This window comes from Budorcas taxicolor, chromosome 5, assembly GCF_023091745.1.
Source record: "Budorcas taxicolor isolate Tak-1 chromosome 5, Takin1.1, whole genome shotgun sequence".
NCBI classification, from domain to species: Eukaryota; Metazoa; Chordata; class Mammalia; order Artiodactyla; family Bovidae; genus Budorcas; species Budorcas taxicolor.
The window spans coordinates 109,697,013-109,722,355 of record NC_068914.1 but is presented as its reverse complement, the minus strand read 5'-3'; the positions used below and the strand labels follow the sequence as shown (position 1 = coordinate 109,722,355).

The window sequence follows — 25,343 nt, the reverse complement described above, 5'->3', positions numbered from 1 at the left end:
TGAGTTTTGCTTTGTCTTATTGTTATGATCTTAAGTGAGAAGGAAATGGCAACCCACTCCAGTACTCTTGCCTGGAGAATCCCATGGAGGGAGGAGCCTGGTAGGCTATAGTCCATGGGGTTGCAAAGAGTCAGACACGACTGAGCAACTTCACTATGATCTTAAGTAGTTTGTCACTCACCATAAACATTACTACATGTTATCAAAGCTGAATTTTAGAAGCCTGCATTCTAGAATTTAAGGAATTGTTGGTACAAAAAAAGGAAAGAGAGCATGGTCTGCAGAAAACCTGTCTTTCTGAAAGAAATCTCTATATACCAACAGTAAAAATAAATCTACTCCTAAGATCCCCAAAATAACCATTCTGTACTCAAAAGGGAGTTAACAGTGCTGCAGGACACTGATATGAGGGCAGTAATATGATTTCTCTCGTTTTTAATTGTCTTTATATTTTTGTCATTTAAAATTTGAGTTGCTGCTCCATAAGCAGTGCCGTTTTTTTGTGAATTAATTTATTTTAATTGGAGTCTAATTACTTTACAATATGTAGTGGTTTTCGCCATACATTCACATGAATCAGCCATGGATATACATGTGTCCCCCGTCCTAAACCTCCCTCCCACATCCACCCCCATCCCATCCCTCAGGGTCTTCCCAGTGCGCCAACCCTGAATGCCCTGTCTCATGGATCGAACCTGGACTGGCGATCTGTTTCACATGTGGTAATATACATGTTTCAGTGCTATTCTCTCAAATCATCCCACCCTTGCCTTCTCCCACAGAGTCCAACAGTCTATTCTTGACATCTGTGTCTCTTTTGCTGTCTCGCATATAGGGTCATCGTCACCACCTTTCTAAATTCCATATATATGCGTTAATATACTGTATTGGTGTTTTTCTTTCTGACTTACTTCACTCTATATAACAGGCTCCAGTTTCATCCACCTCATTAGAACTGATTCAAATGCATCCTTTTTAATGGCTGAGTAATACTCCATTGTGTATATGTACACACAGCTTTCTTATCCATTCATCTGCTGATGGACATCTAGGTTGCTTCCACATCCTGGCTATTGTAAACAATGCTGCAGTGAACATTGGGGTACACGTGTCTCTTTCAATTCTGGTTTCCTTGGTGTGTATGCCCAGCAGTGGGATTGCTGGGTCATATGGCAGTTCTATTTCCAGTTTTTTAAGGAATCTCCACACTGTTCTCCATAGTGGCTGTACTAGTTTGCATTCCCACCAACAGTGTAAGAGGGTTCCCTTTTCTTTGCACCCTCTCCAGCATTTATTGTTTGTAGCCTTTTTGATCACAGACATTCTGACCAGAATGAGATGATAGCTCACTGTGGTTTTGATTTGCATTTCTCTGATAATGAGTGATGTTGAACATCTTTTCATGTGTTTGTTAGCCATCGGTATGTCTTCTTTGGAGGAATATCTGTTTAGTTCTTTGGCCCATTTTTTGACTGGGTTGTATATTTTTCTGGAATTGAGCTGCATGAGCTGCTTGTGTAATTTTGAGATTAATTCTTTGTCAGTTGCTTTGTTTGCTATTATTTTCTCCCATTCTGAAGGCTGTCTTTACACCTTTCTTATAGTTTTCTTTGTTGTGCAAAAGCTTTTTAAGTTTAATTAGGTCTCATTTGTTTATTTTTGCTTTTATTTCCATTACTCTAAGAGGTGGGTCATAGAGAATCCTGCTGTGATTTATGTTGAAGAGTGTTTTGCCTGTTTTCCTCAAGGAGTTTTATAGTTTCTGGTCTTATGTTTAGATCTTTATTGAGTTTATTTTTGTGTATGGTGTTAGAAAGTGTTCTAGTTTCATTCTTTTACAAGTGGTTGACCAGTTTTCCCAGCACCACTTGTTGAAGAGATTGTCTTATCTCCATTGTACATAAGCAGTGTCTTATACCTGTAATCCCGCATATGCTGTTTCTCATCTTTTTCCAAAATCTTAATGCTTACTAGGCCCTCAACCCTCTTGTAATCTTTGCTTTTCCTTCCTCCCTGAATTATTACTTAGAACCATGCCATTCTCTCTCAGAAGACAGTGAGTGTGTTTCTCAAGCTCTTTTAGCTTCTCCATTTGTATAGAAGTTTGAATTTTCTGACTTCCAATGTAGTGATCACTTGGAAGACACAGAAAATCCTATAACTTACAAACACAAACTTAAAAAAAAAAATTTCAGGCTTTCTGGGTATCAGGATGGACTACAATCTTTTCTAGCTTTCTTTGTAAGCTACCCTGAAAACTTCCTCTTCCCGCGTCCTAGATATCTCCTGGAGTGTGCTACTTTTATATTAAAATTGGCCTTGCTTCTCTTGTCACATCCCTGTAAATCCACTTTAGAGATGAGGTAATTAAAACGGCTTAATTGATATAAACTGCTTTAAACAGAAGCCAACAAAGTCTTTTAAAAATCACAAGTACCAATGCACAGGGAAATAAACAGTACCTTGGTTTTTAGTCTCATTTGTTTTTTCTTTCCCCCCGGGATTACTACCTTCTGTGAGATGCAAGAATGACTACAGTTCCAGGAACCACTTACCTCTGAGACCATTCAGGTGCCTCCGAGGACACCCAGATCTTTACCCTGTACTTCTGGATGCATCATGGTATACTTTCTTAGCTTTGTCACTCAATCCCATGTGACCATATTCTGACCATATTGCCTCTTAAGATCTCAGTCCCTTCATTCATAAAACGATATCTAAAGTTCTTCCTAGATTTTTGACCCATTAATTGATCTCCAAATTGGATCTCATTATTAACGAATGTTCCTGGAACACCTGCTGGCTTTTTCTGATTTTTTTTTTCCTTTTAAAGCAAGTTTTGCACAAGATTTTTCAGTGAGTAATACTGTTGTCTTCCAAATGTGGCAGATAATTGATTCTGATTTAACGTTTGTTGTCATAATAGTGCAGCACAAGTCTTTACTAAATTACATATTGCATTTATAACTTAACTGGAATTGTGTGCCTAGATCACTTTTCCAACAATTTCCCCCTTTTTTACTGGCAGAGCTTGGTGAATACTTTGCCAGTAATAAATTGTTCATTGGGAAAATCCGACTTCCACATTAAGAAGCTAATGACTTGTATTTTTTGAAACCATATTTGCCAAAACAGTCTCTTTGGACACTTAGTTTTTTTGTTTTTTTTTTAAGCTCTGTTTTCTTTGGCTGGATTTAAATGTGAATTGAATAATCTCCTTGGTTCTGATGGTTCTGATGCATCTGTTGCCAGCCTGGATGTTGGCCTGGGGAAATGTGACTTCCATTACCTAAGGAAAGCATCTCCAGCTGATTCTTAAAATGTGCATCAAGAAATTATACACCTTGGACCTGGGGAAACTAATCAAGCATAAAGTAGAATACTTTTTAGGTAAAGCATAGGTTTTTAAGAGTGGTTCAGGGCTTTAAAACCTCCTTTGTGATATGACCTCCATGTGACTGATCATGGTGTAGAGAGTTCCAGGATAGGTTTCTCATCACTGATTAACGATATAGTCAAAAGGAGGAGCTGCTGGTTCATATGTAGTCAAAGGTATGAAAAGCACTATTGCAGATGTAGTTTTAACAACTCTATGTCACTTTTAAAAAATTTTTAATTCTTTAGGTATTTTAATATGTGTTTTGTTTCCTTTATAATAGCTAAAGTTTACTGATCAGTATCAAGGTCAATATTTTTTCATTACATAAAGGTTTAGGGGCAGACAGTTTTCTCTGGTGTTTTAGTATCACAGTATTCATTGAAGGTAAAAGCTGGCATGGACAGTGACTGATTACCCACACATATGAATGTAGATAAAGAAAAGATAAAAGTGAACATATTTGTCTGTTTAATTGTGTAATTTAGCCAACTTTGAAAATGGAAAAGGGAAAATATTTTTCCTTCCCAGTTACATTTCCATTTGACTATAACTTTCTTTCCATTTGAAAGAAAGAAGCAAAGCTTAGCAGAATGATAAACCACATGAGTAGTTACTTTGAGTTGACATAAAATGGAACTCAGGGCTTTCTAGGTGGTGCAGTGGTAAAGAATCCACCTGCCAGTGCAGGAGACAGTTCGATCCCTGGGTCAGGAAGATCCCCTGGAGAAGGAAATGGCACCGCACTCCAGTATTCTTGCCTGGGAAATCACACGGACAGAGGAGCCAGATGGACTATAGTCCATAGGGTATATAGGCAAAGATTCGGACACAACTGAGCACTGAGCACACACAGTGGAACTCAGTGACCACAGTTATCCTGTTTCCTCTACATTCTGTCTTTCATCAAACGAAAGATTGGATAAAGATTTTTCCTAAGCTAATGTGACAATTAGCTGCCAATGGAGAGCCCCTGAGGTAACAACCCATGCTTTGCCATGGCCTGAGTAATTAGAAAGCCTAGAAACAGGTACTTTTCGTTGTATTTGGCAAAGAAAAAAAAAAAAGCACTACTGAAATTACTTATTCTCTGCTAAAGTCAGTGAACCAGCCTCTAAGGAAACTACATGTAAAGAATTATCATGCCAGTTTTCCAGATTATGATTTTTCAATATTTTAGCTGTCTTTTGAATCCTTCCCATGTTGTCTTGAAATTGAAAGTTTGGAAGGTCAGAACCAGTCTTGCCCTGAACACATTTAAAGTTAAGAAAGTATCTTTTCCTGATTTCTTGTTTTCCTTACAACACTGAAGGGAATGCATGTAGTGGGCAGAGACTACTAAGTTGGATGGTTGTCAGTATCCATTTGGTGATTCACCTGCCTTGATGCTTATCTGTTCCTCATATAATCTTCACTAATACCACTTTTGCCCATAACCATACAGCTCAGAATGTTAATGCTTCCATATTTTTTCATTATAGCTATCCTTGTGTAGCCTTCAGTTGCCATGAAAGTATTGATTTCAATAATTTGTTTATGGGAACTAGTTGTTTAACCGTAACTATTTTTATTTATGGTGTTTATAATCTCTAGAAATATATACATGTTTTGAACTGTATACTTCAGGAGAGTTTAGAATTCTTAGTCATATTTGATAAATGGTCACACATCAACAAGCTGATCTACACAGATGCCTGAGTTGTAGAGGGTTCTTTGGCTGCCGTATGAACTCTTTGTTGTTTAGTAATGTATCAGATAATTTGAATTAATGTAAATAAAAACTTTTTAAAGGAGGAATAAGTGCCACATAAGAGAATTGGGAACACAAAATAATCTTCTTTTAAAAATAATTGATAAGGTAATAAATATAGGGTGCTGAATTTGTCACATCAGTTCTTCTTAAGAGTAGATATGAAAAGATTATATTTCTGCAAGAATTTATTCTCTACATCATATTTTGTATCTTCAGTCTCATAAGTAAAATAATTCAGGTAATGTGTGGGACAGCTTATCTGAAACAGTTCTTTCAGATTTAATTCCTTGTTTCAGTTTATTTATTTTGCTAAGCACCAATAAACTTTACTTCATCTGCGTTACATTCATTATAACACCATAATAGTGCACAAAAGAAAGAAAAAGAAGTAGAAGTAAGCAATCTAATAAAGGGGAGATAATTTTTAGTGGATAGGCTTAAGGTAGTTTTAAATTTAGTAGGAATTTCCTTTAAAAAAATTTTTAGGGATTTTTTTTAAGTGATATATAAATGGGAAACAATAAAGACCAGGGGATTTAGCAGAAAAATATTTTTATCTTTTGACTTCATATCTTTCATTCCAACTAATGTAAACAACTCCTTAACTCTTATGATAGAAGTTGTGACAGGAAGAACAGTACACCACTATTAAAGTTCATAAGGAAGTTTTTGAAGATTTACTAAGAATGACAGTTTTTAATGCTTGCTGAAATGTGTGGTATGGTTCTTTTACTCTGAAACCAACTATAATTTGGGTAATTTTTTAGTTACCCAACTGATTTCCCCATCTATGTTTTTTCCTGCTGACCACCTATGACAGAAGTAAGGGCCCTCACATAAAAGTTTTACAGATTGGTAAGGAGGAAATAATAGTTAAGTAAATCAAGTAATTGCTTACTCTTTTTAGAAATATTGCTATTTTCACCTTAACTATAAAGAAGTTGTCTAAGATGTGTAAATTAATGGGAGAAAAAGTAAAGACCAGAGAAGCAAATGAGCTTTAATAACTAAATGGGCTCACCTCAGGTGGGATAAAGTGTCATAGAGGTTTTAGAGACCATCAACTTGAGGAAAGCATTTTTTTTTTTTTAATTTTTAAAGTTTATTTACTGGCTGTGTTGCATCTTTGTCATCCTGTATGGGATCTTTATTTGCGACCTGTGGGATCTAGTTCCCTGATCAGGGATCAAACCCAGGCCCACTGCACTGGGAAATGGAGTCTTAGCCACTGGACCACCAGGGAAGTCCCAGAAAGGCCACTTTTCAGTACCATACTCTAACAAGGATCTCAGCATAGGCATTCACAAGGAGGTGGTCAGTCCTAGTATAGAAGATAATTTGTCTTGAATTGATAACATCATTTGTGAGTTAATTTTTTGGTAAGTATTATGCTACAATTGGGAGAAAATGCTAATATGTTTAACTGTATGTTTTAAAGGGAAATAAAGTAGATTTTAAAATACTTAATTTTATTGGGAAAAAAAATGAAAGTTATCTTTTCCTTTACCTGAAGATATCTACCTCTTTTGTATTTATCTTAATACTGCAATTTTTAAAAAACATTCCAGATGTACATATATTTTACCAAAGTTTTTCATAAGACAGCATCCTAACTTCTCTCTTCTTGTTCTTTTTCTAGTCCAAGTTCATGAATGACTTTCATTCAGTTGGTTGGTTAGACCATGTGCTGATGACCAGTTGATTCAGTCCCCTTCATTGTGGTTCTGAACCCTCATAGAATGCCTCATCTTTGTCATCTTTCTTTGAATGCATCACTAGGACCATTGAATGAAAGACTCCTGAAACACTAATTCAAACACATTACCACTATCAGACTATTCAAAAGTAAATATTCTGTGATTTTGATCAGTAGAATATCCTTATAATTAACTACTAAGAATTCTGGTATGTGTATAGCTTTTTTTACCATATTTGCAGATATTTCATTGAGTCCTTTTTAATGGGCATATATAATAAGTTTTCAAAAACTGAACAGGAGTCCATCTGAATTTATTACACTTTTAAGCAACAAATTCCAGAATAATTTGCTAAGTTCTTTTGATGTTTTTAATTGCTAGAAAGCAAAAGTATAATTAAATTTAGAAAATGCTATTAATACATATTTCAGAGAACAAATACCATTCGAGTGAAATTAGAGATTGTAGTGTAGCTGACGTTTATAATGGAGTTATAGCATTAACTGACCTAACAAAGCAAGACTTCAAATTATAGATATTATCACTGCATTATAATGAAGGGGGGAAAATGAGTCTTCCACAGAGCTGTGAAATCAACAATTACCTGAGTACAAAGAAAACACCATGTGCTTTTTTGGTCATTACACCTAATAGTTAACATATTACAGGAATATCCTGGGGAAAAATCAACACATGAGGAAATTGATACAGCTGTATTGCGAATTATCTCATCATAATAGATCCCTCAGTTTTTGAAATAATTTCTTTAAGGGTTTTTCTTGATAGGCATTTAGGTTAAGGTCTAAAAGCTATAGATGGAACTGCTAGCATGAATGAAGTAATAATAACTGCCTGGGCCTTGGTCATCATGGCCGGTGTCAGTTTTGTCCATTTTATCATATGATTTGTTCTTACATCTTTAAAGATATCTGATGGGCAGTCAGTGAGAAACACTTTCTCACTGGGATAATAATCACTTGAAATAATCACTGAAAAAGAAATTACTTTTAGCTCCATAGAAACCACTGTATTTAGTGCTAGTCAAGATTTGTGGAGAAGGAAATGGCAACCCACTCTGGTGTTCTTGCCTGGAGAATCCCAGGGACAGGGAGCCTGGTGGGCTGCCGTCTATGGGGTCGCACAGAGTCGGACACGACTGAAGTGACTTAGCAGCTTAGCAAGATTTGTGAGCCTCTTTTTTGACCACATTTTTAGGTTCAAATTAATGACCCTTGGTGGCAGCAGTATGAGAGTTAATATCAGCGTCATAGCATTTTCTAAATCTGTAATTATTAGAAATGAAGCTTGCCTTTTTTTTAGATAGCCATCATCCATTTTACAGTGATTAAGATAGATTTATTTAAATAAATTTTATATCTCTTCATGGAAAGCTTTCACAAGGAGATAATTGAGCATGTAATTGTTTTTATGTTATTTGTTCAGTAAACATTTATTATCTATTATATAGACTATTTCACCTAAAATGTTTATTCTAAATGTAATACCTTATATTGCATATAATGGAATATAGATATTTTAAATACAGCACTATTGCAAATCAGAAGGCAAAGGAATGGTTGAGTCCATTTACCTAAATTAAAATTCAAGTAAACACAGCCTGATTGGAGGACTGGCTGCTTTTTTCTAACCCATAGCATTTTTTTCAATTCCTACTCACTCTCTCTTCCTTCCAAAAACAAAAAGTACCATCTACCTATCAATTCCATAGATCCTTATTGTTTACCTAAATAGGAGATAACATATTTTCCATCTTTAATATGCAAGCTCATAAACTGAGAGGAAAAAACTTGGAAATATGTGTCTTATTATTTTTAAAAAGGAAAGTCATTTGTTTCTGTTAGATGGAGTAAGAGGGTTATTTTTTCCCCCTCCCTCTTCTAATCTTAAACTGTAGGAGAATTTCAACAGGATTTATAAAGGAATTTAGTATCTTGGTTTTCATTAACATAATAATAAATAGATGTAAATACTGGCAGTCCTATAGGCCTCCCAACAGTTTCTGTGATAAAAAGAAAGTAGTGTTTAACTATTAGTATTGCCATCATAATTTCATTAGTGTGGCTTCTTTACACACTTTCTCCAGTGACGCAAATACAGACATGATTTTTTGGAACATCAGGCTTATGGCTGCCTTCTCTCTTCTTCATTACTTATGTTGGACAAACTACCATTATCACTTGCCAAAAATAATCCCACAGTTTAGTAGACTTTAGTTTTGAGGTCTCTCATGTCCTCCTTAGACCACCAGTAGCTTTGTCTTTTGGAGATCAGAAATTGGACGCTTCTTTTTGATGTCTAACAAACCAGACTGTTTCTTAACCTCTAAGGAAGAATATAGCAAAACAACATTTTCTAAGCAACATCTCTGGAAACATAGCAGCAAATCTCTTTGAAATAGATTGTTTGGAACATAGGCCAAATTATTTTTGTATTGTGCTTTAATCAGATTTGTGTTAAGGTAATGATAATAGTAAAGTCTTTAATATAGGGCAAGATAGTTATATGTATTTTTCTTTATATTCATATACAGAAATGACTAAAGATGCACCAAATTTTGATAATACCTGTATTCTCATGATGCAACCAGTTTTAAGAAACTAAGGATAAAATACAGAGCTTACAGATTCAGGCTTCTCTTATACTGTAACAATTTCCATGAAACTAATGTTAAAATAGGAAGCTTTTCTAATTTTACCAACTTCCCTGTTCCCCAGTTCTCCCTTTCCACCCACTACCTCCCCTCTCCAATCCCGTACACACTTTCTCTGCTATATTTTAGGAAACTTTTTTTTCAATCCTCATTTCTCCTCCCTTCTGTTTTCTCGGCTTTATAACTTATTTATATAACCTTTCCAATGATATCCTGTGGATTATGCTAAATTATAAAAAATAAATCATGTAGTTGAGTTTCAAAGACCTTATACCATCAAACCATAGTTAATAAAAACTGAAAGTTTTTTTTAAAGTATGACCTTAACTCTGCTCTTTTCCCATTTCTCCCGAGCACTTCAGTGTTTTTTATGCAATGTTTCAAACTCCTAACTTTCCCTGTTATACAAAAGAGTTGAGTGGCATTTAAATTATCAACTAAAAATTTCCAAACTTGTATTTCAAGTGATCAGCTTTCTCCTCTGTTAAATAATTTTTACTAAAAAGTTATTATTAAGTACATTTTATTTCAAAATCTTTCAAGTCTTTGCTCCAGGTAATATATTTTTAAAGTGGTGCAGGTTTTAATCTTGAGCATACTTTATTCCAAGTGTTAGAGTCTGTTCACACTGGATGCCCTAAAGCAAATAATTGCATTTTTTCTCCCTATCTTTCATTTATCCGTAAACCTCATAAGCTAACAAAAGGTCCAAAATTTTGTCTTCTATCTCCTTTGTCTTCTAAACCTACCATATTTCACTTTGCAGAATACCTTAAAAGATTGCAGTATTGTTTTGAGAAGTATGGTATTAAAGAGAATTCTACAATGATGCTATTTATTTTCATCCATCTAGTAATTAGGATGTATTAAAGTATCTGTTGCTATCAGAGTCTTAATAGATTAGATATAACAAACTTATAAAACGTAGCAGTTATGAAGGTGAATATGTAGATGGGCCTGTAAATGGCAGCCTTGCCTCTTCCACAAGAGAGTCTTCCTGGTAACCTGTGAATCTGAAAGCCTTTGCTTTCCCAGCCTCCTCTAACCTAGCAAGCTATAGAGACCTCAACTTTTTCTCCTCCATAGCCAAAATAAGAGATTATAGTTGTAGAAGGCATCTCTGATTCTTGCTACAGCTCTCTTTTCTGGGCTTTTTTTCTTTTTAAGTAAGGATTAAATTTTTAATACATTTTCTGATTTTAAAAATAAGGATTGTAATTAAAAATAATTTGAACTTAATTTGGCAAGATTTGTCCCACTTCTTTCCCATTCTATTGTTTTCCTCTATTTCTTTGCATTGATCTCTGAGGAAGGCTTTCTTATCTCTCCTTGCTGTTCTTTGGAACTCTGCATTCAAATGGTATGTCTTTACTTTTCTCCTTTGCCTTTCGCTTCTTTTCACAACTATTTGTTAAGGCCTCCTCAGACAACCATTTTGCCTTTTTGCATTTCTTTTTCTTGGGGATGGTCTTGATCACTGTGTCAAGACCTCTATTCAGTGTCACAAACCTCTGTCCATAGTCTTCAGGCACTCTGTCTAACAGATCTAATCCCTTGAATCTATTTCTCACTTCCATTGTATAATTGTAAGAGATTTGACTTAGGTCATACCTGAATGATCTAGTGGTTTTCCCTACTTTCTTCAGTTTAAGTCTGAATTTGGCAATAAGGAGGTCATGATCTGAGCCACAGTCAGCTCCTGGTCTTGTTTTTGCTGACTGTATAGAGCTTCTCCATCTTTGTCTGCAAAGAATATAATCAGTTGGATTTGGGTATTGACCACCTGGTGATATCCATGTGTAGAGTCTTCTCTTGTGTTGTTGGAAGACAAAGTTTGCTATGACCAGCGCATTCTCATGGCAAAACGCTATTAGCCTTTGCCCTGCTTCATTCTGTACTTCAAGGGCAAATTTGCCTGTTACTCCAGGTATTTCTTGACTTTCTACTTTTGCATTCCAGTCCCCTATAATGAAAAGACGAGAGATCTCTTCAAGAAAATTAGAGATACCAAGGGAACATTTCATGCAAAGATGGGCTCAATAAAGGACAGAAATGGAATGGACCTAACAGAAGCAAAAGATATTAAGAAGAGATGGCAAGAATACACAGAAGAACTATACAAAAAAGATCTTCATGACCCAGATAACCACAATGGTGTGATCACTCACCTAGAACCAGATATCCTGGAATGCGAAGTCAATTGGGCCTTAGGAAGCATCACTACGAACAAAGCTAGTGGAGGTGATGGAATTCCAGTGGAGCTATTTCAAATCCTGAAAGAGGATGCTGTGAAAGTGCTGCACTCAATATGCCAGCAAATTTGGAAAACTCAGCAGTGGCCACAGGACTGGAAAAGGTCAGTTTTCATTCCAATTCCAAAGAAAGGCAATGCCGAAGAATGCTCAAACTACCACACAGTTGCACTCATCTCACACGCTAGTAAAGTAATGCTCAAAATCCTCCAAGCCAGGCTTCAATAGTATTGAACCATGAACTTCCAGATGGTCAGGCTGAATTAGAAAAGGCAGAGGAACCAGAGATCAAATTGCCAACATCCGCTGGATCATGCAAAAAGCAAGAAAGTTCCAGAAAAACATCTATTTCTGCTTTATTGACTATGCCAAAACCTTTGACTGTGTGGATCAGAACAAACTTCAAAATTCTGAAAGAGATGGGAATACCAGACCACCTGACCTGCCTCCTGAGAAAGCTGTATGCAGGTCAGGAAGCACCAGTTAGAACTGGACATGGAACAACAGACTGGTTCCAAATTGGGAAAGGAGTACATCAAGGCTATATATTGTCACCCTGCTTATTTAATTTATATGCAGAGTACATCATGAGAAATGCTGGACTGAATGAAGCACAAGCTGGAATCAAGATTGCCAGGAGAAATATCAATAACCTCAGATATGCAGATGACACCACACTTACAGCAGAAAGTGAAGAAGAACTAAAGAGCCTCTTGATGAAAGAGAAGAGTGAAAAAGTTGGCTTAAAACTCAACATTCAGAAAACGAAGATCATGGCATCTGGTCCCATCACTTCATGGCAAATAGATGGGGAAGCAATGGAAACAGTGACAGACTTTTATTTGGGGGGAGCTCCAAAATCACTGCAGATGGTGACTGCAGCCATGAAATTAAAAGACACTTGCTCCTTAGAAGAAAAGTTATGACCAACCTAGACAGCATATTCAAAAGCAGAGACATTACTTTGCCAACAAAGGTCTGTCTAGTCAAAGCTATGGTTTTTCCAGTAGTCATGTATGGATGTGAGAGTTGGACTATAAAGAAAGCTGAGTGCCAAAGAATTGATGCTTTTGAACTGTGGTATTGGAGAAGACTTGAGAGTCCCTTGGACTGCAAGGAGATCAAATCAGTCCATCCTAAAGGAGATCAGTCCTGAATATTCATTGGAAGGACTGATGCTCAAGCTGAAACTCCAATACTTTGGCCACCTCATGGGAAGAACTGACTCATTTGAAAAGACCCTGATGGTGGGAAAGATTTAAGGCAGGAGGAGAAGGGGACGACAGAGGATGAGACGGTTGGATGGCATCACCAACTCAGTGGACATGAGTTTAAGTAGACTCCAGGAGTTGGTGACAGAAAGGGAAGCCTGGTATGCTGCAGTCCATGGAGTTGCAAAGAGTCAGACATGACTGAGCGACTAAACTGAACTGTACCACTTCGGTGACAGATCATTAACTTTGAAATCTCTGCATATAAATTTATAAGCCATTTTACTCTCATATTTTTATATATACTTGCCTGGATCTCAATACATATTTATTGGGTGAAATGTAAAATAAAATCGGCCTTCTGAAGAGAAATAGCCTATATTTGTTCTTTAAAATATTTTTGAAACAAGCTTATATATAATAGATTATTTGAAGATTTATACACATTTCTAAGTCTTCGTGTTTGTTTGTTTGTTTTTAGTAAATTCCCGTCACCTCTTTAAGACTCACCTCAGTGAATTCTTTGCTGGTTCTCACTCAGTCTTCCTTTCCTTGGATCTCACCTTGTCCGTTGTGCAGATCTCTGTTACCAATTTTATGACTGTATTGTGATCATCTTTTTAACACATCTGTTAGACTATACTTTCTGATGGCAGGGGCTGATTGTGTCTTTATTTTCTCATCATAAAGCACTACGCTACCATTGTGGTGTTAAATACTGAGGTGTGGGATTGTGATATTAGAATTCTGCTGCTAACCCCAGTAAATTTATTTTCACCCTGTAAGATCCCTGAGACCAGAAAACATACAAGGAACAACTGCAGAAGAAAGCAGGGGAGCCTTATCTAGGTTAGTGCCCAGAAACTTCCAGGTAAGGCTCTGTGAAACTGGACTGGAGTGGCCTCTTCTATACATTAGGTTCAAAACTGAATGTCACAACTGACTAGTGACAAGGGAGGGCCAAAGAGAAGAGCACACAACACCATAGAGAGGTGATTGAGATTTTCCCATGTGGACCCTGGCTCAGCTTACCCTTTCTGCCTTGTGGGATGAAGCAATATGAGGGAGAAGGGTCCCCACCATATGTACAACATTTTAAAGCTTGGTGACCTCACTTATTTTGAAGGTGATACAATCCAGGTCCTAAAATTTAACACATCAGATTAATGTTTGCTCATCTTTTGGGAAAGCGGAGGAGTTGACAAAGAGACTTGATTGCATCTGCTCCCCTTAGAGCTGTATAAGTGAGCTTTCAATAAATGTTTATATCAAATCAGTCCCCTTTTCAAGTAAATTTATATTTATTTCTGACATATCCTCTTCTGTTTTAATGTTCTTATCCTGAACTTTGAAATTCACATGTTCTCAATATTTTTGTGACTTACACACTTCTAGGATTATCATTACATTGTGTTTGTATTGGTATTGAGACAATATATAATGTAATCCCAGAAGAGTTCTTGAATTCTGTTTGACCTTTGTGCGTAATGTGTCCAAGTGAAATTGGACCGTTTGCTTATGAAAGGAACATTGACATAGCTATACTTAAGAGGGGAAGGCCCTGAAATCTTGATTTGAAAAGACATTTATTCATATTGTTAAGTGTTCATGGCACCATCCCGGCCAAGGCCTTAATCATTTGACTTATCAGTGTTTTCTTTTTTTTGGTGATATAAGAAGAGTGAGAATATGATATCTGGCTTCTATCCAGCAGAATCAGTAATGGATAAATTAAAATGATTTAATTTGGGCTTATGTGGTATTGGATAGCACTGATTCCATTAAGTCATTTAAAATATATACCTTATTAGATTATTCAAGTGCTGTGCACATATTAATATAAAAGCAAATTAAGAGTTATTTAAAATAATGAATCATATAGAAGGAGGCCTTTTTTCTGGCTTCTATATTTTTCCAGTTTTATTGAGAAATAATTGACATACATCACTATATAAATTTAAGATGTATGATGTTTTAGTTCACTTTTGTCGTGAAATGATTATAACAATAGGTTTAGTTAATATCCATAACCTCATACAGCTGCAATATAAAGAAACGAAAAAAGTTCACTTGCAATGAGAATTCTTAGGATTTACTGTTAGATGGCCCAGATGGTAAAGAATCTGCCTGCAGTGCAGGAGACCTGGTTTCAGTCCCTGGGTTGGGAAGATCTCCTGGTGAAGGGAATGACTACCCACTACAGTATTCTTGCCTTGAGAATTCCATGGACAGAGGAGCCTGGTGGGCTATAGTCCATGGGGTTGCAAAGAGTCGGACACGACTAAGTGACTAACACTTTCATATCATATACAAGTATTATCTGTAGTCATCCTGTTGTACATTACATCCCTAGTCCATATTTATTTATAACTTTTACTAGTTTGTACCTTTTGACCATCTTCCTCCAATTACTCCTGCCCCTCCTCTCTGTCTCTGGAACCACAAGTCTGATCTCTTTGTCTGGGAGTTTGGCTTTTTGTTTTGTGTTTAGATTCCACATATTAGTGAGATCATACAGTAGTTGTCTTTCTCTGTCTGACTTATTTCACCTAGCATTATGCTTTCAAAATCTACCCATGTTGTCACAAATGGTAGGATTCTGTTGGGTTTTATGGCTGAATAATATTCCATTGAGTGTAGATCCATTCATCCTTCAGTAGACATGTTGGTTGTTTCCATGTCTTGGCTATTATAAATAGTACTGCTATGAACATGAGGATGCAGACATCAGTTCAAGTTAGTGTTTTGGGGGTTTTGGGATATGCTGTCAGAACTGGAATTGCTGGACCATGTGGTAGTTCTCCTTTTAATTTTTTTGAGAATTATATACTATACTGTTTTCCACAGTGGCTGTACCAGTTTACAGTGTCACAAATGGTGTGCAGGGTTTTCTTTTTTCCATATCCACACTAGCATTTGTTATCTTTTAATCGTGGCCATTCTAACGGGCATGAGGTGATATCTCATTGTGATTTTAATTTGCATTTCTCTAGTGGCTAGTGATGTTGAGCATCTTTTCATGTATTTGCTGATCATTCATATATCTTCTTTGGAAAGATGTTTATTCAAGTTCTTTGCCCATTTTTTATTTAAATTGTTTTTTTGTTGTTGTTCTTGAGTTCTATGAATTCTTTATATATTTTAGATATTAACCTCTTATTAGGAATATGATTTGCAAATATTTTTCCCACTTCATAGGTTGTCTTTTCATTTTGCTGATGTTTTCTTCTGCTGTGTAGCTTTTTAGTTTGATATAGTCTCACCTGTTTACTTTTAACATTGCCTCTTAATCTCTAGGTATGATTTCTGTAAAACCATTACTAGACCCATGTCAAGGAGCCTTCTGTGTTTTCTTCTGGGAGTTTCATGGTTTGGGGTCTTATATTTAAGTCTTTAACCCATGTCAAGTTAGTTTTTATTGGTGGTACAAGATAGTGGTCAAGTTTTATTCTTTTACCTGTGAATATCTAATTTTCCCGGCACCATTTATTGAAGAGACTCTTCTCCACTGAGTATTCTTGGCTCTCTTGTCCAATATTAGTTGCTTGGGTTTATTTCTGGGCTTTCAGTTCTATTCCACTGGTTTATTTGTATGTCTTTATGAAGGAGTCATATTTAATAATTGAATTATCTTGTGTTCTTTGTTTAGGGTGTTCCAGTGATGGCAATAAGAAACAAAATGATATCAGAAGGACTAGACCCAGATCTTCTTGAGTAAGTAGTTCTTCTGATATAATGATATTACTATCAAGGTGTTGAATTTATCAGTCTTCATAAAAACATTTCAAGCTCTATATATGTTTTTCCTATACATTGTTTTATGGTCAAGGAAACCTCCTCCACAAATAATGTGTCTGCTATGTTTAAAAAGTGAAAAATCTATGCTATACTACTAAAACTAGCCTTAAAACAGTTTATGAGTATTTTCAATAAATTGGTGATGAACCTGTATATGCAAAAGAGATGGAAATTGATGACATTTTTGTTTCACAGCAGTAGTATCCACAAGAAGCATTGTTCCTTTTCTTTCTGTGAGGCATTTTTTCTCTCCATCCCTCCCCATCCTCTTTTTCTTAATTTGTTGTTGTTCAGTCTCTCTGCAGTTTTTTATGTATAAGACCTTAGTATATAGAAAATTTACTCTACATGACCTAGGTTGAGCCAGATGGGAAAATAAATAGAGTAAGTCTATGGTAATGGTTATTATGGAACTAGATATTGTTTGTGTGAGTTTTATAAAAAAATTTTGAAAAGTTGTGACTCAGAAATTTGACAGTTATTTATTCCATCCAGGCAAACCTGGCTACACAGCTCATCCTGGATAAGATATATCTTAATGGATTATTCAGAACTATTCTCTTTTGCAAGTATCTAGACACATGTAAAGAGTCTTTCCAGTTTGGGGGTTTTAGTTCATCCCAATGTATTTAGCTATGTTAGCTCTCCAGGCATTCATACTATACTAGCAGTATACTTTGGAATTCTTCTTGGCTCTGAGCCCTTCAAGAAAATGTATGCATTTTTTCTTTCATAAATGCAATCTTTTTCTCATTTTATGTTTCAAAATATGAAATTTAAAAACATATTTTGATGTCTAGAAGAACAGATTTCCTGCACGTATCTCCATTTAGTATATATTTCAGTAGCAAACAGTTCAAGTACAATGGTATGGATTGGTAATTTGAACCAAACATCTCCAGGATATTTGGCATTTGTTCTGGAAATTGTTTCTGACACACTTTAAAAGCAGATGGATTGTGACACAAACTTTAATGTGAATTGAACATATGGGTCCAATCCATTTTGGTACTCATTGGAATAAATGTTGTGAATATATCTAGCGTTGACCATGACCCCTTTTTTACTTCTGGAAATACACAGTAGAGCTTCTGTACTAACAGAGAGCTAAAATGACCTTTAAAATGATAATTTTTTCTCTCTGGAGAAAATGTAATAAATGGGAAACTAGCAGCCCTGTTAGCATTAGCATATGCTATTTCTCCATTCCCTCCACCCCCTCCTGGCTGCATTACATCCCCTGCCTAGCCTAAAACTCCTTCATAATCCTTTACTTCAACTGGCTAACCACACTAACGGGTTGAAAGTCACCCTTGATTCTACCCTCCTCCCTTCCCCTCACTATGTCAGCCACTGTGGTTTTCTCATTTTTAATCTCACATCTGACCATGTGCCTCCATGCCATTGCTGTTTAGTTCAAGCCCTCATCATTTCTCACCTGATTTATTTAATTGCTCCTTTTTGGTTTTCTATTCTCTTTCAGTCCGTCACTAAAAACTTAAGTGGATGTCTTCATATAGTTCATCTGTTCATACATACAAGTCTTCCTGTGACTCTCTGCTGCCCCTAACATATGCTCTGACATCTTAGAATTGCAAATAAATGCATTTATCATCAAGACTCTGGCTTCATCTCTTGCTAATCATCCATGCATCCCTGTCTCTTACAGCTGTAGCAGACTACTTATATGGTTCTCTGACTGTACCATTTTCCTGGTGTCTTTGAAAGTTTGTATTCTTCCCCATGGAACTTCCTTCCCCCATGTTATTGGCCAGGCTGATTTGATATTCTTTAAGATCCCATTTAGGTATCACCTTTTTAAGGAGTTAGTGGATGACTACCAAGGGGAGAAGCCCTAGGACCTCCAGTACTTTCTTGATGTATCTCGCTTAGCAAGTTTGAGCGCACGTCATTGTCTGTAAATGTTGAGAAACATTCAGCTGTAAGGTGGTGCCAAGTTTTAGAGTAGAATTCCAGTAACAGTTAACATTGTCTTACAGAAAAGCTGCTCCTCAACCACAGCCTGGAGCCTGAATTCTGACCCATTACCTCATGAGTACATGCCATTGGTCACAAGGGGCACTGGTTGGAGTAGGGTGACTCACTATAACCTATCACCACTACAGCTAGAAAACCAGCTGCAACTACATTTAGCTAGATATGATAAGTGGAATCAACCACCTTGTTAAAGAGGACTTCTGTCACTTTAGGAATCATGTTTACATAAAAGTTAAGGAGCCTTGGTTTAAGGGGAAAGTCTGAGATGAAGAAAATGCACCATCCAAGGAAAGAGTGTGCTTTTATTTAGAATATTAGGTACATATTAAGCCTAAGCCAAGAACTTTGAGTAAAGACGGTTCTTTTCTCTTTTAAAGTGTAAACATAAACTTTTTTTTTTAGCCCTAGGTAGTGAGACAAACTTATGTAACTGTAGGAAGAAGTAGTCTAAATCTGTTTGCACTGAACAAAGAGTAAAACTGAGGTTAATATAGGAATAAATACTGATCAGAAAATACACTGTTACTCAATTAGCTTGTGTTTATAACAGTTTGGAAACTAACAGTATGTAACTTTGGACCAAAACAGTTTACTTGATAAGGGAGAAGAGAAACTGGCTATTTTCTTACAAAAATGACTATCACTGAATTTTAGAAAGTCTATAAAACTGAAGAAAATGCCAGATAATTACCAAATAAATAGTATTTGTTTGCTACTTCTTAGTGATTATTTAATCTTCTCAAAAATCTAAGTTTTTAAAAATGATGATAGGGCTTATATAACCAAGACTTAGTTCTTAGTTCTAGCTTGTAAAAATTAGTTTTAAAAAATGCAGTGAATTAAAAAGATATGTGAAAGAGTACCTTTGTCACCTTTGTCATCATACACACAAGTTGATGCAAAGGAAAGAAAATAGAAAATTTTCAGGTTGATCTGTTTTAGAAATACAGAACAGATAAATCATGCCTTATAAATTTTTTCAGTCAATGCCTAGATTCTCTTACCAAGAAAAAGGAAAAATGTTTCTCCCTATCCTATTCTATGGCTTCATTTATGTCCCATAACTAAGGTTACTATTACTAGTAATTACTACTTTTACTACTCTAAGATAAATCGCCTCTGAACCTGTCTAGCAAGAGATGAAATTCGTGATGGTTAAGTCTCAGTCTAAGGCAGACTTTAGAAATGGTCTATTTGCTGAGGTCCAGATTCTGTCCTGCTCCTTTCTAGCTGTATGACCCTGAACTAATTACCTAATCAATCTGTGCATCCGTTTCCTCGTAAATGTGAAATAGAAGAGTTCACCCTTTATAGATTCATTCAGACTAAGTAAGCACTCAGCACAGCTCTGAACAAGCAGTAAATGTTCAGTAAATGTTAGTTGTGATTTATGAATGTTTTAATGGAAGAATATGTAGCAAGTTCTAAACAACTGGATTTACCAGGCTCTCAGATCACAACTTGTTTATAGTCCTGTAGTTGCCTGTATACCATTGTGGTCTCAACACAGACATATGTAATGTACACAGAGTAATTATCCTTTTGAGTTATATTCTCTGTTTTCCCAAACTGAAAAATCTGTATTTTCAACTTTGTAGTAAAGAACAGACTTCTGAAATTTAAATTTAACTGGTCACATTCTTAATGTTAGTAGGAGAGTACAGTTTGCAGCATACTGATTTGGCTGAAGAAATCAAGTTATGCAGGCTTTAAACAGAACCAGCTAAGTTGGCATTTGTCCTGGATATATCTATTCAAAAGACATTTATACCCTTTTCTCAGACTGTGCAGTGACCATGATTGTGGTTGCCAGGAATAAAAGTAACCACCTCAGCCTACTTACACTGAGATGAGAGATTTATTAGTGATAAACAAAAGGATACTGGAAAGCAAGAAAACTTTATTTAATTATATTCAAGGCATATCCAGCAGTTTCTTGCCCTCTAAGGGAATTCCTTATCTGCCAGTGATTTGCCTGTCTCCTGCTACCAAACAACATAATGGATTAAAGGTTGGATTTTGACTAGTTGAGCATACAATTGATCTCAATTCCCCAACTGAGCAATTCCAAAAACAGGTTTTTTTATTTGTCCCATTTTTCTGGTTCTTGCTTAACTGATATTTCATTCAAGGTAATTACCAGTCATTGGTGACAGAGGATGAGACAGAGGGGCAACAGAGGATGAGATGGTTGGATAATATCACCTACTCGATGGACATGAATTTGAGCAAACTCTGGGAGATAGTGAAAGACAGGGAAGCCTGATGTGCTATAGTTCATGGGGTCACAAAGAGTCAGACATGACTTAGCGAGCGAACAACAACCAGTCCTTGACCACTGGCTGGCATACTGACTAGAAAGAAGTATAGGATAGGAAAAAACAATGTCAGAAAACTGTGATTAGTCCACTGTTGGAGATTTAGATCACAAGAGTCAGTTCAGTTGCTCAGTCGTTTCTGACCCTGCAACACCGTGAACCACAGCACGCCAGGCCTCCCTGTCCATCACCAACTTCCGGAGTCCATCCAGACCCATGTCCGTTGGGTCAGTGATGCCATCCAACCATTTCATCCTCTGTCGTCCCCTTCTCCTCCTGCCCTCAATATTTGCCAGCATCAGGGTGTTTTCAAATGAGTCAGCTCTTCGCATCAGGTGGCCAAAGTATTGGCATTTCAACTTCAACATCAGTCCTTCCAATGAACACCCAGGACCGATCTACTTTAGGATGGACTGGTTGGATATCCTTGCAGTCCAAGGCACTCTCAAGAATCTTCTCCAGTACCACAGTTCAAAAGCATCAATTCCTGGGCGCTCAGCTTTCTTTATAGCCCAGCTCTCACATCATACATGACCACTGGAAAAAACCATAGCCTTGACTAGATGGACCTTTGTTGACAAAGTAATGTCTCTGCTTTTTAATATGCTGTCTGCTGCTGCTGCTGCTAAGTCACTTCAGTTGTGTCCGACTCTGTGCGACCCCATAGACGGCAGCCCACCAGGCTCCCCCGTCCCTGGGATTCTCCAGGCAAGAACACTGAAGTGGGTTGCCATTTCCTTCTCCAATGCATGCAAGGGAAAAGTGAAAGTGAAGTTGCTCAGTCGTGTCTGACTCCTAGCAACCCCATGCACTGCAGCCTACCAGGCTCCTCCGTCCATGGGATTTTCCAGGCAAGAGTACTGGAGTGGGGTGCCATTGCCTTCTCCGAATATGCTGTCTAGGTTGGTCATAACTTTCCTTCCAAGGAGGAAGCCTCTTTTAATTTCATGGCTGCAGTCACCATCTGCAGTGATTTTGGAGCCCCCCAAAATAAAATCAGCCACTGTTTCCACTGTTTCCCCATCTATTTCCCATGAAGTGATGGGACCGGATGCCATGATCTTCATTTTCTGAATGTTGAGCTTTAAGCCAACTTTTTCACTCTCCTCTTTCACTTTCATAAAGAGGCTCTTTAGTTCTTCTTTACTTTCTGCCATAAGGGTGGTGTCATCTGCATATCCGAGGTTATTGATGTTTCTCCTGGCAATCTTGATTCTAGCTTGTGCTTCTTCCAGCCCAGCATTTCTCATGATATACTCTGCATATAAGTTAAATAAGCAGAGTGACAATATACAGCCTTGATGTACTCCTTTTCTGATTTGGAACTAGTCTGTTGTTCCATGTCCAGTTCTAACTGTTGCTTCACAACAGTGAGAGATGAGAGATAATAAAAATATTGAAGAAGCAGTGTTAAAAACAGTTGGGGTCTGCCAGTGTCTAGCAAGCAAGAAGTTAGGGGAGCTATTGGGATGTAAGAACCCCAAGATAAACGGCAGAAACCCATCTTACCTAGGATAGCTAGCTTTCTTTTTCTTTATCATATTAGGCATTGTGTTGTTTCTCTGGCTGGGGAATCTGCTTACCACAGCAAAGAACAGGTGTACCTGCCTTGATGGGCATTCAGAATAGAAAAGACCAAACTGTGTGTAGTTTGAGTAAACGTAATGCTGAAATAAGTCTTACTAGTTACTATAGTCAAAATTGTCTCTTTTTTTTTTTTAACTATCCCAAATGTCTTTATATAGTCAATGTAACTAGTACTTTGGCCACCTCATGCGAAGAGTTGACTCACTGGAAAAGACTTTGATGCTGGGAGGGATTGAGGGCAGGAGGAAAAGGGGATGACCAAGGATGAGATGGCTGGATGGCATCACTGACTCGATGGACACGAGTCTGAGTGAACTCCGGGAGTTGGTGATGGACAGGGAGGCCTGGCGTGCTGCGATTAATGGGGTCGCAAAGAGTCAGACACGACTGAGCGACTGAACTGGACTGAACTGAATCTTAGTTCAGGAATTCAGTGTTTGGCTGTTTCCTTAAGACCACTTATTAACTATTGCATAGGTGGCTCAGATGGTAAAGAATCTGCCTGCAACACAGGCAGACCTGAATTCAATCCCTGGGTCAGAAAGATCCCCTGGAGAAGGGAATGGCAACCCACTCCAGTATTCTTGCCTGGAGAATCCCATGGACAGAGGAATATGGTGGGCTACAGTCCATGGGGTCAAAAAGAGTCAGACATGACTGAGCAACTAACACTGAGAAAAACACTAATTGACAAGTATCATGTGACATTATAACTGTGTGTGCTATAGTTGATATTGAAAAGTGATTTGAATAACTCACACCTTATCCCCACAACCCTGCTACTCAGCAGTATTTGCTCTAACCATGTTTTTGACACGTCATCTGCTTTAAATTCCACTGTTTTAAATGGAAAGAAAATGAAAAATATCTTTAAACTATTTACCTACATAAATAAATGTTTTTCCAAAGAATATTTATAATGTTTGCCATCAAAGTAGTTTTGATTTTAAGCACAAATGTAAATCTCTTTTTAATGAAAACAGATCAATGATATTTATATCTTAAGACTCCTTTATGTACAGGATCACAGAAACGTAACTCAAACTAGCTAAAGTAAAAAGGGAAGTTATTGACTCACATTCCTAAGAAGTCTAAGCAGGACAAAATCAGGGTCACAGCACCATTATTGCTGGCTGGTTGGTATTTTCTCTCACCTGTACCTCGGTCTGCCTTTAATCAAACATGGCATAATAATCCGCTTTTCTCCTACTGCTGATAAGCTTCCTCCTGGAAAACAAGGAATTAGCAAATAATATATGCTTTATATTTTAAATGGCTGTAATATTGCTAGTTTCACCAACTGAAAGGAAAGAGAACCCCTTCTCCATAGTCCATAGCTCATTTCTAGGGAAGCATTCTGATTGTCCCCGTTTGGTTTATGAGCCCTCCCTTATGCCGGTCTCTTTACAGAGAATGATTCTCCTGACCTGCCAGTCCTGGATTATGTGACTGAAACAAGGAACGGTATAAGGAAAGGATGAAGACAGCAGGGATTGTGGTTGACAGTCTTGTTTATGTAAATGGGAGAAAGATGACAGAAAAACATGCACACAGCATCCTGTTTGCTAAAAAGTACTGATTTGTATATGGTTAGTCCTTTCAGAGAAGGCAATGGCAACCTACTCCAGTACTCCTGCCTGTAAAATCCCATAGGCGGAGGAGCCTGGTAGGCTGCAGTCCATGGGATTGCTGAGAGTCAGACACAGCTGAGCAACTTTGCTTTCACTTTTCACTTTCATGCACTGGAGAAGGAAATGCCAACCCACTCCAGTGTTCTTGCCTGGAGAATCCCAGGGACAGGGGAGCCTGGTGGGCTGCCATCTCTGGGGTCGCACAGAGTCGGACACAACTGAAGTGACGCAGCAGCAGCAGCAGCAGCAGTCCTTTCCTTTCTAAATTTTGGCTCAGTTTTAGTTGAGGTCAACCTAGTAATCTTTGAAAATACCTCTTTTTAAAGAAATTAAACAGTAAGGAGTTTAAAGTTAAGCTTTAAAAATTTTGCTTTTACTAAGACTTTTATTGATAATCTTAATGCCACAAATTATATAAGTATGCTTATTAAAATATAGCTACCAAGATAACACTAAAGATTGAGATTTTTAAAAATATATACATGATAAATCATGAATATGACTTATTTTTTTCTGCATTGTGCTGACGTAGTCTTTTTTAGTGATTCATTTATATTGTTTAAAATACTGAGAGTATTATGAAATCTTCATTTCCACAATTTAGTAGTGAAGTGTGACTAGTAAAGTAGCAACCATTTAAAACATATCTTTAAAACTTTCTATGAAAGAAAATTAAAAGGTATGCACGCGTGCATGCACACACACACACAGAATCAAGCCAGAGCAGTTCTGATGATTAAAAAGCCAAATACTATTCCCCCTAAGAATATTAATATGAATATCCAGTTTGGAAATGTTGTTAAGAGTTTTATTATTACATTAACATTTTTAAAGCTTTATAACTTACAAAATGTTTTCATGTATTAACCTCATTTGATTTTCACAATCTTTGAAGTTTTTTATATAACAAAAGGAACTCTAGTATGTAGCTTTTCTTTTGTTTTCGTAGCAATTACAGTTCAAAGTAGCTTTAAATTTATTTTAAAAATGAATGAGGGCAAGCAAAAAAGTATCAGTAAGAATATGAAGAAATTGTAACCCTTGTACACTC

General features: G+C 36.9%; 1 protein-coding gene across 3 annotated transcripts in view; it reads left to right on the top strand.

Moving 5' to 3' along the window:
- The window catches only part of WASHC3 (WASH complex subunit 3), a 56,067-nt gene that overhangs the window by 17,768 nt on the left and 12,956 nt on the right, over positions 1-25,343 (top strand). For all 3 annotated transcript variants that reach the window (XM_052640899.1, XM_052640898.1, XM_052640897.1), the window contains one exon: positions 16,610-16,674. In XM_052640899.1, coding sequence (XP_052496859.1) covers positions 16,610-16,674 — 65 coding nt within the window. The remainder of the gene's footprint in view (positions 1-16,609; positions 16,675-25,343) is intronic.